A 15,729-nucleotide genomic window follows, 5' to 3' on the forward strand; every position below is an offset into this window, starting at 1 on the left:
TCAATATTTTATAATGGCATTGCTGGTTTTTATAGACCCATATAATATGCATCATACAAAATGTAAAACCTATGAAAGTGAACTGAAAGTTGAGAGAGAAACAGAAGAATCAAAGTATGAGTAAATCAATGGGGATTTTGTCTGTATAGCTCTTGCCACTGGCGGTGATGCATATCCTCTTACGGTGAAAATGTATATTGACGTCACTGAATGGTGTTCACAAATTGCTCAGTAGCTCGCTTGACTTGTCTGCAAGATACATCCCAGGCGAACTGGTGTTCTAATTTGTATGCATGTGTGCACGCATCATCTTTCAGAATATACAATAAATGAATGTGCCCATGAATACAGTATATAGGAGCATGTGTGTGTACTGTATGAGCGGTTATACTTTATGTGTGCATGGATTCATTGTGTAAATGTCTGTGAATTTCTCCCTCAAGGACGAGGCTTCTCCACTTAGAGTTGCGATGTGCTGACAGAAGAAGCAGAGCCATACCATTGGCTGTATTATACAGCTAGAGAGGAAGCAGGGGGACTGATACGGGTATCAAAGCCTGCCTTTTTGCCTTTGTGTCTTTGTGGTGGCCATCAAAGACTTCCATAGCCATCCTGGCATCCCACAGGATTGGCCTCTTACATAAGAACACACCAGCCAGCGTACTGCAGAGCTGGAGCGGCGCTGAGGGAGTGGGGGTGGCAGGGGGAAGGAGAAGGGAGATGTACTAAATATTCTTCAGATATGTTCCTTTTCGCATCTGGCTTTATTAGTTCATTCCTTAATTATCTCTGTCCTTATCTATCTTGCTCTCTTGTTTCTTGTATTTCCTTCCAGAAGGAGCTCTCAATAAATAAATGTTCTGTACTATTTATGGGCTAGATTTTGTCTTCAATAATACCATAAAATAATGTATGTGTGTTCTTTGGCTATGTGTATGTATGCATGCATGAATGAAGAGATGTAGATGTATGTATAAGCATTGTTGTCAGTTGGGTATCTAGAACAGAAGATGCTTTTGTTAAATACTTTTTGGGATGGACGGTGTCAACAGTACACATACTGTATATATCATTTAAAATTCACCCCAAAATGTAACTTTTATGAATGAAGAGATTACGAAACAGACTGAATGTGCCATTTAATCCGCCACGTCGGCCTTGATTCTGTCGAGCTAAGCAGCTATGGAGGTACAATAGTCCGATGTAATGCTGCAAAGCGTTCCTCAAAGGTTTTTATATGGATAACATCTTGTTATTGTAGCACATCATGGGGAAGAATTGCTGTGTGTAAAGGCAGCCTAGCAACCATTATAGTCCCATCAACAAAACTTTCGTGTAGCTATAGTAAACATTCAATGACTTTCCATTATTTAAAAAAAAATGGTTATATAATAGACCAGGGGTGTCAAACTCAATTTCATCGCGGGCCACATTAGCATTATGGTTGCACTCAAAGGGCCAGTTGTAACTATATAAATATACATATATTACATATAATATATATTATATAATATATATATAAAATAATATATTATATTACGTTATTGCCTCTGAATTGGATTATTATCGGATAGGGTAATAACTAACTACGTTTGAAAGCAGAGGTCCAGTGCAAGTCTCTTCAGTGCCCATGTCACAAAACGAGATGCATTGTGGGACATGTAGTTTATGGGCAACCTGCTTCTGTAAAGTGGCATGTAACCGTATAATAAACGTATTATATTTTTGCAAGCTCTTGCGGGCCACATAAAATGAAGTCGCGGGCCGGATTTGAGTTTGACACCCCTGTCAGTAATGTGTTGCCGGATCGTTTCTCTTGGCTACCATTTTCATCTTTTATCGTCACTTTCAAATAGATGCAAAATACTGTCAGTAAATATCATGTGCCTTACTACAGACTACAGAGGTTATGTTTTTGGCTCAGTTTGACTACAAAAATAAAACTGTCCGGAAGGGAGTACTGTATCATCGGCCGAGCAAGAACCCATTACATTTTGGAGAAGATCCAATGCAGAGGGCGGACACTGGCAGATAATGCATTTGTGCTGCATCCATGTTGTGTTGAAAAACATTTTGCCTTTTTTTTTAAATAACAGGAACATTCTCTGAACGTTCATGCAAAGGGTTCTGTTCGTTAAACAAAAGTAGGGCTTAACAATGTGTCAATGATTTATATATTTAAATAGGGCTCTGCCAGGAGACAAACATTTTAGTTTTCAATCCTGAACGACACAAATTGATGCAACTTGTTCGCCTACAACAGAGTTTAAGGTATACACTGTGCTTCATAGCTACCAGTGTTAAAGCTAGAGTAGGCAGAAATGTGTAGCTCTCCATCTTAAAAAAGGATGATCAACTCTCTGTTTACACCGAGGCTGTGATCGTGCCTTGAGGGGTATGAAGTGAAATCTGTGTGATCCTTCTATCGCAGATGTCCCGCATGCTCAGCTCATTCCCTATGCAAGTTAAATTAGGGCATTTGTAAGTTGGTCGGCTATCATTGAATCGACTCTAAAGGGGTTCACAAGGATAGTGACACACAGACAGGCAGAAATGTGTGTGTTCGTGTGAATGCGTTCAGGTGAGTTTAGAAACATACTGTATCTAACCGTCCATCTATACATCCATCTCTTATTGCATTTAAGAAAACAATCTTAGGCAGGCGCATCTGATTCAATTACAGTCTGCTATGCTCAGAATATCAGATGAGACAAAAATACACAAATGTTCTCAAGGTGGCAAGTCGAGTGAATTCCTGATGAAGGTAAAGCAGCAGCCAAGGACACAGTCTGCCTGCTCCCACGCAGAACGCACTGCAGAACTGTCTCTCTGTTTCCGGGCTTCTCTTATCATATGGTTTCACCACTCACACAGAGGGCGCTGACATCATGCAGCTTCCTGACTATTAAGTTAGAGAAAAGTGCTACAAGGATGCACCATAAAAGTGCTGTTTCAAATTCCATATGGAATACTGTGTTACCATTTTGTGTGTAGTGCAGACCATAGACTGTATATATAAGGTACAGACGCAGTAATATTATGTCCCAAGTTGCCATCCACGCTCAACCTAGAGAGCAAAATACTCGGAAGTATCTTTTACAAAGGCTTACGTTACATGTTGCTTACCAGTATCTTGGTGGTGTAGGCGCTGTTGAGGGAGATGGAATTGATCAGTATGTCCATTGATTTGGTTGGCAGAGCGGAGGGATCTGGCACTTCTTTGTAGTGCACATCCCCGATGTAACACTGCACCACCGTCATGCGGTTGGTGGTCAGCGTGCCCGTTTTGTCGGAGCAAATGGTCGTCGCATTGCCCATCGTTTCACATGCATCCAGGTGACGCACCAGATTGTTGTCTTTCATCATTTTCTGCAGGAGTTAACAACATGATGATCATAATGTGTGCATTTAAACAGCTTTCAAATATTAAGGCAGTACCATTTGCACTGTTTGTCTTTTCTCTTACTCTCTAAGTGTAATTCTTGCCCACCTTAACAGAGTAGGCCAGGGAGATGGTGACAGCCAGCGGCAGCCCCTCCGGCACGGCCACCACCAACACAGTCACACCGATGATGAAGAACTTGACAAAGAACTGGACATAAATGGGAGTGCACTCTGGCAACCAAGGCAGCTTCTGCAGCACAAAGTTGTCAATGGCAAAGTACAGGACCAGGATGATGACTGTGACGGCTGACATGAGCAAACCTGAACAAAAGGATACAAAAGGTTATGAGATAAGGACAGAATCTGAGTGAAGTCACTTTATGTGATTCATGTGTAGAAATTCATTCGTGAGGAGATTCTTAAATCCTCCTGAAACGCACATGTTTTGGTATAAGGAGGAAAAACAGATCACCTATACGAAACATGGGAAAAACCCTTAAAAGGTTCCAGTCGGGCCAAGAGGGTTTCAAACTTAGAGGGTACTACTGACACACCATAATGCCATGAGCGACAAAATCACGGTTTTGTGCATGCTGGCACTAGGGCTGCTCAATTAATCGTATTTTAATCGCAATTACGATTATGGCTTGCAACGATTGCGAAAACAACGTAATCTAAATAAAACGATTATTTTTTTATTATTATTTTTTAATTACTTTTTTTTGGGGGGTTTTCAGTTGAATTATACTTAAAGTTCAGGGTGATCAACTGATACAAACATACTGTTCACACTTTTTTTCTCCAATAAATTGATGTTTTCAATGTAAATGGATAATCGTTTTTAATAATCGTGGTATCAATTATTGACCCAAATAATCGAGATTATGATTTTTGCCATAATCGAGCAGCCCTCGCTGGCACACTTGGATAGCAAACTGACACGCCTACATTAAACAAAGAAATGAGTCAATTAGATTAGTCAACACTATATTCATTTAGGGACTAAATAAGCTCAAGTTTTATCAGAAAAATGGTAAAGAGTCAAGTCAATTGTAATGCAGGACTGTTGTATAACAATTTAATCATTTTAGATAGGTGGTGCTATTACTCTGTGTATACTCCCTTTTGGTCTAATCAACAAGGGACATTATTGGAGAGACCCCTACCATAACCACTTATCCCTCTATCTACATTTCTTCATCATTCCTCATGACAATGTGCCAGCTTGGTAAGGTTTATTATTAGGAGTCTATTGAGAGCATTGAAGCTACATTAATATATAATTTAAAAAATAGGCACACTGAGAGTGAGAGTGGAAGGCCATATGATCCAACTGCTGCTTGTGTGCTAGTCCAGTAACAGTAGTTCATTGTTCTGACACCCCCTCCTCAATCCATCCCCTACACCAACAGTCTGTATAACAGCTCACTGTAATAACAGGGACTTCTTTTAGGGCTTCTCAGAAAATGATAAACCCAACAACAAAATAAGCCTCTCGAAGAGAGCCGTGGCAGTTTAACTTGCTAATCACCTATTACGGATCTATCTAAGAAAAATACCCAAGACCGGTACAGAAAACCCTGCATGTTTTGCATGTTGCAATTTAGGTATGTGATATTAATTTATCTTATTTGTTAAACAGTAATCCTACTTTGTTGCTGCAGTGAGGACACCCACAGTGTGGGCATACAGTACATGGCATGTGGGCATCTGTTACTAAATGCTTGCTGGATTGCAGAAAATGCAGAAGGGAAAAGGTATAATGCAATCTCAGATGTTTCCATAACAATGATACAGCATGTCCCTAGAGGGAAGGTCATTTAGAAAAATAAAAGGGAACAGACTCTTCTACACTTCCAAAATTCAGACACTTTTGCATTCTTCTCAACTTGTTTGATTGCTTTTAGGTAGACAAGAAGTAAGTGCACGACCTTGTTTGACTGACAGGATGACGGCTCAGCGCCTTGTTGTCCCTGATTTAACGGCCTGACAAGGCGATGGACTTGTACCTGCTTTGCCGATCTGGACAGCCAGTTTGGTCAGCTTCCCTTGGAGCACAGACTTCTCTTTCTTCGAACCGGTATGCTTCTTCTTCTCTTTCTCCTCGGACTCTCCACCTTCAGCACTCTTTAGAGGCTGCATCTCCATGGCAGCGGCTCCATCCTGCTTCTTGACTGTAAACACCACAAAGAAACAGACAGAAGCAGCGTTAGAGATGTAGATAAGACCGAGGGAAAGGGGCAACCAGGGGGCTAGGCTTCAAACCCAGGTTATACAGCAGAGATACAGTTTGGATATGAAACCAGGAAGATACCATATGACATCCCATGACACAATGGGAAATAATTGGGATATATTAAGCTTTACCATACCATAATAAGAATTGTTTGTTTGTCCCTGCAGTGTCTTCTTGGTTAAATCAAAAAAGGTTGTGAACCGTGTTTCTATGTAAAGAATCACAACTAGAAAGCATGAAAATGTAGATCTTGTTTTGGTGTAGAAAAGGGAATCACTGCATTTCTTAGCATTCATGCTATTTTATATCAAATACACATATTTACAGTAAGTCATGAATAATTCAGTGGTTGTAATCCATGGCCATGTTCAAAGACTTGAAGCCTTCTTATGTGGAAAGCGTGAGGAAAAATAAACCTTCTAAATACTGAAGCACATTTTACACACAAAGAAATCACAATAAGCTAAAATGTATAAAATGTCAACTGTCAGCAGAATAAACAATATAAAGACAATTCACTAAAACTGCCTCCACCAGTCAAAAGGTCCAAATCCAGTGTCCTCATCTTCACACTTTGAGATGACATCATATTCTACCTACTATATACTGAAAGAACCAATTATTGTTTGGCAGAAACAAGGTTTCCTATTTTCTGTTGTCTTCATCTATCTCCCCCTCTCACACACATACAGTCCTTCCTCTTATGTATCTCTCACCAAGGATCTGCCCAGTTTTTCAATCACTGTGAGGCAGGGAATGATGATCACCCAAAAGACACTCTCTGGTTTTGCTTATAGTTTTCTCCAGGCTAATGATACAAGACAGTAAGTGTGTTTACCCGACTGTAATCCTAAAGTACATTTCAAACATCATACCAAGGTGTAGAAAGTCATCGTTTACCCTTCCCTTTGGGGACACTTTGACTTGCTCAATCTGTGCTTATTAAATCTCTACGCACTTTTGTTTTGAAAGACGAAACACGTTTAGACATGAAATGAATGCTTCAACTTAGTAAATAGACTTGTAGATTAATTATTAGTGGAAAGGTAGTCAATTGTTTCCAAGTTTGAATATTTAAATGTCAGAAACATTATTTCTACTGTGGTACTGTATGTAATTAATCAATTGGTTGATTCAGGCAGGACAGTTTATTTGTTTGTTTAAAAATCAAATACATTTTTTGAATGTGTAAATGTGCTTCTTGTTCTATGTTTTATAGCTTGTAAGAAACACGAAGATATTGGGATGAGCATAATTTTTCACAAACTAAATTGATAGATAAACAATATTTAAAACAAACAAACATTGCTGCAGCTAAAGCCCCGGAGAACACCGTAAACAAATCGTTGATCCCTTTAATGTCAGAACATATACATCAGAATGTGGGGAACATTTCAAGAAACATTGGAAAAGGGAAACCAGGTTGTGATATAATACTCGAGAGGAAAGTATAGAGAGGGTTTGGTTCGAAGAAGGAACCCTGAGCGAGGAAGTAGTTGAGGGACAGTTTTCTGTTTTCTTGCACAGAACAAGACAAGTCAACAACACAACAAGAACAACAACAAAACAACACACCGGTGACAGACAGAGTGAAGGGAGGGATTTTCATACCAAACATGACTGCAGTTGAAACCTGGGTCAAGCACTGACTGAGAAAGACTAAACAACTTGAGACATCAAGTATTAAAAGTGCAGGATATAATTAAGGCGGGAATAAACAAAGCAATGTGGGATTATGTCACCTGCATTTGACCCAGAGCTTACACCACATGTCATAGAAAGGAAAAGAGGAGTGAAAGAGGAAGAGAGAAGGCAGGGGAGGAGAGAGTGAAAGATATGGTCTGGTTACCTTTAATCTGGTTGCTCTCCATATTGCCATCTTGCATTTTACCTATGATGGAGACATACAAGACAATAACAACAAAAATAACCAAGGCAGACATGTCAACAAAACCACAGGCAGCACACACAGTAAAAAACAAAAATCACAAACAAGGAGACAGGGAAATGACTTTTAATAAAACGTCTCTGTGTCACATAAGAAGGCTTTTGATTTGTACGAGATGTAATGCAAGCAGAAGCTACAGTACATCTCTTGGAAAGGAACCACAGAGAAAAACCATAGTGAGCAGAATTCTTTCTTGGGTTAGGTCGAGAACATTACATTTCAAAAGATTTGATTTGATTGCATAAGAATAACTAAAAATGCTTAATGGGCATTACTGAAAAACATGTTTAACATCAAAATATATTGTGTATGACATAATTACATTCACAACATTAACTGTACACTTTCTGCAGGATTCATTTCAAAATATTGTCCTGAAGGACATAATCACACTATGAGCACAACTTATCACCAATACGAGTCAAATAGCTAGGGTATCAAATTAGATGTCAAGAAATACAGTAGATACAGCATTACACTGAACACTGACAGTGGGGGAGTGTACAGGAAAAACACACACACACACACACACACACACACACACACTAGAGACAGCATGCATAAGAGGAAAGTTCAGAGAGCTCATGCAAGATCGAACGCTTAAGAGTGAAGCAGACAGGAGGTAGGAGAAATACGAAAAGAGAGGGAGAGAGAGAGCGCCAGAAGGAAAAGCCTCCCACATGGCATGTTACATAAGAACAACAGGAGGAAAATCGAAATCTAAGTTCAGAGACGCTGAATTATTATGCTGTTGTTGGATTCTGCTTACATAAGGAACAAATTTAGTGTATACTTAATTTAAATGCGTTTGAAGCACACGCTACTGTTTCAAAATTCACAATCAACTTGCTATTAGAATTACAGATTCAATAACTACACACAGAATATATCAAACTGCAAACTAATGAAACATGAATAATTACTATTGTCTTACGCCTTAAACAACATTAACACACAGTGCTTACAATAAAAGACAAAATAATAAAGAAAGCCTTTATTTTAAGCTGCACTTTTGATCACATCATCCACCCAGGCTATAATTATGGAGATTTGCACTGTTTCACAACATCTGTCTGTAAATGCTTTTTTTTGCTCAAATGTGTGAAAGAGAAAATGACTTAGATAGTGTTTGAGCACCAGATATTTAAGAATCCCAAGCATGTTTGTGAAGTATAAATGGCTCGTTTCACCTGCGATTCCACACTAGCAAGTTCCCTTGAATCACAATATAGCTAAGATGACAAATCGCTCCGTTCCCGCCCAGGACAGCACGAGGTCACCATTAAAGTGCAAATCACCCCCCTCCTGCTTCGGGAACACACATTTTGTGGAATCTTTCCAAGGAGACAAAGATGATAGATAACCCAGTGGAACAATACATATAGTTAAGCTTTTGCATCTTGTCAAGCTAACCTGAGAACAGAGGACTTGCACTAAGTGATCCCAAAGGACACCCAAATACAGAAGATGGCTCTATTGTATATTGTCAGAAATCTGGATTAATATGAAAATGTATAAACTAAACTTCTAAAAAAAAAAAGGGGTCAACAACAACATTTTAAGAGCCATTCAACAATTTCGGGAAACTTTTGTTGGATTAAAAAAAATTGAATGTCCAATAAATATGGCAGTTTCACCAGCAGCTTGTTAGCTTAGCATGTGGACAGCAAACACTGCAAAGATGACCTGGCTCTGTCTGACGGTAACAACATGTACTTAACAACACCCCTATCTTGAAAAAAGGCTCAACCAGATTTCACTACTTAGAATCACAAAGACCTTATGTGTTTCTTTTGATTCAGTTTTCATTAGAAATGGACCACAAAAAAAAGTAATTCTTCCAAGAGAGGTTTAATGAATATACGCTAAATGGCCTACAAGACAAAATATAGCATAAAGAGAAGAAAAAGAAACACAAAACTACTTTCTACAACTACAAAAGTACGTGCATTGACAACATGGATACAAAAGGGTCCAACACAACTGAAACAAAAGGTAGAGAAGAAGGTGACCACCCGTGATAGGAGGCAGTTTCACAATGGAGAAGGTAGGAGGGGTCAAAGGTCACAACAGAAAGAGGTCAGCGGTTTTGTCAACCTACCATTAATTAGGCTGGCACTGCCAGGGGCATTAATGCCTGCAGCCCCATCCGTGGCTATAGTTGCGATGGGGTGGATGGGGGGGTGGGAGCAGTCTAGCCAGTAACAATGAAGGCCGATCAGAATGAACCAAAAACACACGCGCCCACACACACACACACACACACGCGCGCATGTGCACACACAAGACAATGAACAGAAATAACATGGTTATAGCACATTTAAGAGTCTCAGCTTATGTATGTGTATACTAACGTCTGGTGATGTGATCAGCGTAGTTTAAACATGTCTAATGTTTCTATTATTTATGTTAGTATATGTATGTTATGTCATTTTATAAAAGGTATGCCAATAGAACAAAAAAGTGTAACATTAGACAGACATGAAACATGACATTTCACATAACATGTATAGAAAAAAGATATAGTAACATGTAAAACCAGAGCCTAAAAAGAAGATGTTTCAATACACTGAATATCTTATAATTCTGTCTATATACAATAGCTTTACCATTATTGATGTACTGGTGTTGTAGTTGTTTGTGTTAATTGTATGTAAAGTTCCTTTAAACCATGTTATTCTTGTAGTATCTTTTAGCATCACAAAATCATATTGTGAACAGAAAAGTGTTGCATTGCCACTCTGTAAATAAACTGTCAAAAATTAAAATAAAAGGCCAGCGTATTTGCAAGGTAATAACACATGTCCCACCCAGTTAGGGACTGCACTGATGCATTTTAGTAGTGTTAAATGTTAGTTTCCACATTTTGACACTCCTATATATAGTATTTTTTTTTTAAACCTGAAATGGATCTTGCATAGATGTTTTTATGTCTTTTGACAACAGTCACATAAACGATGACGACTGGAAAAATGAAATCCAATTGAAGGTTGATCATTGTCTTTTTGTGTCTTTTTGTGTATCATTGTGTTACTTGTTAACAAGAAACTATGACTTACAGTAGCATGAATGTTTATTCTCCCTTATTCATTGATAAGCTTACTCAAAAAACATTTGCTTTCTAAAATGACACAGCAACTTATGGATTTCAGTGCAAAGTAGTGATGCAATCATGAGCATGATGTTGTCACATAATCCACCTGCATCATAATACTACTCTAGGCTGATTAAGTCATATTTAGGGAGTCTTAATACAACTGTAAAAGTTATTACGCCATATATAAAGTGCATGATGTAAAGTCTGCATCTTTAAATCAAGGATCCAGGATGTGATAACGTAAAAGGCCAATTCAAAGTGAATTTAGATAGTTCAATAGGCGAGTTCACACCAACTACTTTTCCCACAAAGGTTCCTGAGAACTACGATGTAGTTGCGTTCACACCAAAAAGTCCCAGGAACTAAATTAGTTCTAGAGAACCTTTTTTACCCCCTTTTCTTTCGTGGGAGAAAAAGGTTCCTGTCTCTGATTGGCTGGGCGGAATACAAACCACGCCCCGTCAAACTCCCAAAAACTTTTGTGAAGCCGCCATTTTATTATCCTCGCATTGCATTATTAGCATTAGCATTAGCCTAGCGGAGAAACGCAGAGAGACTAACTTATGACAACACAAAATAAAACATGGGAGCGGTGGAGATGAGGAGATGTCGGCGTTCTGGCCGTTTACTCTGAAGGCTTCAGTAGAAGCTGCTGGGAGTCTCAGTAGAAGCTGCTGGGAGTCCCAGCAGCTTCTACTGAAGCCAGTCCCCAACTCCGGGGACTTCCGGCCGGGGATTTCGGGCGGCACTATACGCCGTGAAGTTGTTTGCGGCCTGCCAGTAAACCCAAAGCAGAAGAAGAAGAACTGACGTCAGCGGCTTCATTTGCCTAATCCACCCCCAGGAACTAATTTCCGGTGTGAACGCGATCTGTACTTAGTTCATCAGAACTAAAGAGTTCTCAGGAACCTTTGTGGGAAAAGTACTTGGTGTGAACGCGCCTAATGAGCTTAGACTCAGATTGATGAACATTTAGGAAAAAGGCAACTACAGGTCAAAGGAAGAACATGTGATGTTTTCGGATCCGAGTGTTATCTTCAGGATAAGACATGTTTTATTGTTACTTCTACACCTATTCTCAGACAGCACTAAAGCAAAATGCCTCAAAACATAAAGTCAGCTATCCATGCACACTACATCTTTCAAAAGCTTTTACTGTGCACTCCACTCTACTGCTGGTACATGTGCTGTACACCTGCAAGGCTGTCGCTCTCATGCCATTGTTCTGTAATGCAGAAATGAGATGAGTCTGACAGCCTTTGTTTACTCGTGGCATTCAATAGGTCTTTGAAACAGGACTGCTGTTGAATGCTAGCTAGTTAGTTTGATGAGTGCAGTGCCTGTTATATGGGGAGAGGATTATGCATTGTGAAATGTGTCATCTGTCAACACTTGAGAAGATGCAGTGTGGTGAGGATGCAGCTTCTCTTTGTAAGAGGGGAATTACACAGGGGAAAGGGGGCTCGGCTACAGGAAAGGGGTGTAGAATAACGGCGGTTTATTGGGGATCATTAAGGGTTAGAGAGCAAAAGGATAAAGTACCACTCCCAGGGGTCAGACAAAGGTGATACTCTACCTGTATTCTGGTGTCCGTCTTCCACTGCCCCTCCTTTGAGGTGAAGGATAAGAGAGTGAGTACAACAATGCACCTGAACCCACAGAACCTGGATACTGCAGCTCACAAGTGTACCACAACATGCTAATATCATACAGTGCTTACACCCATTCAGGTGCTGCCCACATACCTACAACAGGCTTATACAGTTCAGAACAGTTCAACAGGTGTACATATGAGCTTATTCTTAATAACCCTTATATATATTATGCTTTAATCGTACACTCTTACACTTTCAGGACATACAGTAAGGACAGGTTTTTCAAGGGTGCATATCTGAGCCACACTTACAAATTGCCGTAATACTTCTGAAGCAAGTGCAGACACATCTTGCATTTGTAGAGAGATTGTTAAAAATGATTATTTAATGATCTGACCTTTCTTTTCTTTCTTCTCCTCCTCCTCTGGGCCGGCCCCCAGCAGGGTCATGATGATTCCAGTCTGAGAGTTGACCCCAACAGCCGTCACCACCATGCGCCCTGATCCCTCCATCACATGGGTGCCTGGAAGAAAGCGCAGTAGGGTGTAATGGTAGGATGTTACAACAAGATTAAATGCGTTTGTGTTAACTTACGCAATTCTTTTATAACCCTGAATGAATGTGTGCATTTGTTAGCCCTACAGTAAAGATACTAGATGAATACATTGAATAAATGATTTGGTTACTCAATCGCAAAAAAACAAATGCCAAATGTAACTACACTAAATATAATAATTGTTAATTTCCTTATTCGACCAATTATTCTATTAATTATTTTTGAACAGCATAAAAGTTGTTATTGGTTGGTATGCTACATACAATTTAAAACACATTAGTGTGACTCACATGGTTGATCTAGAACATTTAATTCTATATCACCGTCACTATCAAACATTAAATCGTTAAAACCAAAGGACAGCGTTTTATTCTTAATTCTTACACAAAGTCTTATTGTAAATCCAAATGTGCTGGAGTAGAGAGCCAAAAACAGTTTTAAGAAGTGCCCCGATGGAACAGCGTGTAGTAGACTTCTGTGCTTGTGTAGTATACACAAGTATACACACGGAGAACATTATTAACCTTTGGGAGAGAAAGTCCAAGTGGGTGAATATGAGGCTAATTAAAGGAGGCAGCAAAAGGCACATAGCTAATTAGCCACAGGAAAAGTTCTAAGATGTGAGATCAGATTAATGCATGTTTCTGTTATCAGTGAGATTCTTCAGAAATTCAACAGCTTCAGATTCTGGTGTCCCCTCTGCAGCGAACCAATACAGAGGGGAACGAGATGAAAGAAAGCCTCCAGGGCGTCACCAGTGTCTTCTGTTGCCTTTATAATTACATTATCATTAAGAACCTATTGTCTTTAGTCCGAGGTAATGCCATGACTGTGACTTATAATTTGTTTAGCTTTGAAAATACTTTATTCTGAAATAAGTGCTTGAAGAAAAAATAAACTATACTTCAATAAACTAGAACAATGTGTGAAGCCTTCTTGTTATATGCTACATTACACAGTTGCATGTAGTCATTGTAAAAAGTCCTGATTATTATGATACCATTTAGTAGTTCTAATTATGCCAGTTATTTAATGCAGTAGATGAAAATAAAATACTGTGACATTTGGCTAGTAGGTGTAACAAATCTACCCACTGTATTTTCTGATGTTATGCACATGGTGAAATATTCTTAAATTGTCATTGAAGGGTTTTTTGAAGGATTCAATCATTCCAAACTGCTTTCTATGTTTTGAATACAATAACATTAAAGATTTAAAAAACGGTGTGAGTTGAGTCTCCTCCTGTCCCTTTGTCCTTCAAACGTCCCACATTACATGCAGCAGACATGGCCTTGGCGTGCAGTACAGACCCATCCATCTCTACTGAGAGCAGTGACAACCTACCAGACAGCAGCATGGGGTCTTTGTCTGCGTTCTTCTTGACGTGGTCGGACTCTCCGGTCAGTGATGACTCATCAATCTTCAGGTCATTGCCCTGGATCAACACGCCATCAGCAGGAAGCAGATCACCTGTAATAATGGAAACAGCAGAGTTGCTAGATTTTCTGTCATTTATAGATACTGCCTTACACACTAAAGTAAGTTAAGAAAAACACATTGGAGTTGGTCTGTCTGCAGCTAATTCATTCCTCAACATTTAAACACTGTTGCATAAATCTATGTAATTGTTAAAGTGGACTTTATAATTGTAATCCCCTTCTGGAAATTAGGTGAAAGTATTTTCAGCCGCTGAACCACAAAATTGACTTTGCACAGAACAAAAGACTAGCCAATGGATAAAGTCGGTGGGCACGTCCAGGCACACCAAAGTTATCAAAATGTACTGAAAACTTTGGTCCATTTGAGTTCACATTAATCAGTGTTTCAATGAAAGCCACAGTAGAAATCTGCCGCACTTTGCAGCAGAATCAAAACAGCCGCAGCTGTTTGATAGTATTTGCTTTGGGGGAGGGAGCTTTGTGACCACAGAAGCCTCTTGCAGCTCATGTTTGGTATTCTGAAATGTACCAACTTTTTATTAATCCTGTTTAAAGATCTACGAACTATGAATATGCATCAAGAAGTGGTTGGCCTTTGAGCTTACGCAAGTTTCAAAATGCATTAGCTTCTTCATATAACACACACCACGGTATCTGCACATTTTCTAAGTACACATTTAATGACTTTGAAGAAAAAATGATACCAATACAAAACAATCGATGAACTACTAGACAACAGTATAAACCGTTACTGAGTTTTATTGCATTTGAATAACGGGAAATATTCAGTGCACATTACCCGACATGACTGCCTTCGCATTAACAAAAAAGAATTGTATAGCAGTAGACCAATGGAAACCAATGTCCCCCCTGCACACTCATTCATTCTGCACCAGATAACATGTAATACCTCCCCTACTAAAATTCCAGACCTTTTTAGACATTTTTAGACCTTGAATATCGAAAAATAAATGTAAGACTTTTAAGACTTTTTAAGGATCCGCGGGGACCCTCCCACACATACATGTACAGTTTGACAACTTCCTCACACCTACCGTATTTGATCTGTGCGATGTCCCCCACCACTATGTCGGACACGGGCAGCTGTATGACCTGGCTGCCGCGGACCACCTGGAACTTCTGCTCCTGCTCGATGCGGTTCTGCAACCCACGGAACTGCTTCTCTTTCGACCAGTCATTGAAAGCTGTCACCAGCACCACACAAACCACAGACAACAGGATGGCGGCGCCCTCGATCCAGCCGGCGTCCGCCTCGCCCTCGTCCTCCACCCCAGCTGCACCCGCGCCACAGACTGCACAAGGGTAGGATGGAAACAAAGAAAAGAGCAAAAGTTATAAAGGTGTTATACTATTTTCTGTGTCTTTTTAGAATGTGTTCTGATGACACTGACTTACAAGCTGGATATCAGATCATGATTTCATACTAAGGTATGTACTGTGAGCTCCTTTATGT

At 39.6% G+C, this 15,729-nt stretch overlaps 1 protein-coding gene across 10 annotated transcripts in view; it reads right to left on the minus strand.

Annotated features, from left to right (window-relative positions):
- The window catches only part of atp2b2 (ATPase plasma membrane Ca2+ transporting 2), a 118,782-nt gene that overhangs the window by 24,667 nt on the left and 78,386 nt on the right, over positions 1-15,729 (minus strand). For 6 of the 10 annotated variants that reach the window (XM_079684893.1, XM_079684895.1, XM_079684894.1 and 3 more), the window contains 9 exons: positions 15,311-15,568; positions 14,161-14,286; positions 12,658-12,783; positions 12,242-12,274; positions 9,670-9,762; positions 7,470-7,511; positions 5,394-5,558; positions 3,491-3,705; positions 3,127-3,369 (listed from right to left, as the gene is read on the minus strand). In XM_079684893.1, coding sequence (XP_079541019.1) covers positions 3,127-3,369; positions 3,491-3,705; positions 5,394-5,558; positions 7,470-7,511; positions 9,670-9,762; positions 12,242-12,274; positions 12,658-12,783; positions 14,161-14,286; positions 15,311-15,568 — 1,301 coding nt within the window. The remainder of the gene's footprint in view (positions 1-3,126; positions 3,370-3,490; positions 3,706-5,393; positions 5,559-7,469; positions 7,512-9,669; positions 9,763-12,241; positions 12,275-12,657; positions 12,784-14,160; positions 14,287-15,310; positions 15,569-15,729) is intronic. The other 4 variants (XM_079684901.1, XM_079684902.1, XM_079684897.1 and 1 more) reach the window with 3 other exon arrangements.

This window comes from Notothenia rossii, assembly GCF_949606895.1.
Source record: "Notothenia rossii genome assembly, chromosome: 5".
Lineage (NCBI taxonomy): Eukaryota > Metazoa > Chordata > Actinopteri > Perciformes > Nototheniidae > Notothenia > Notothenia rossii.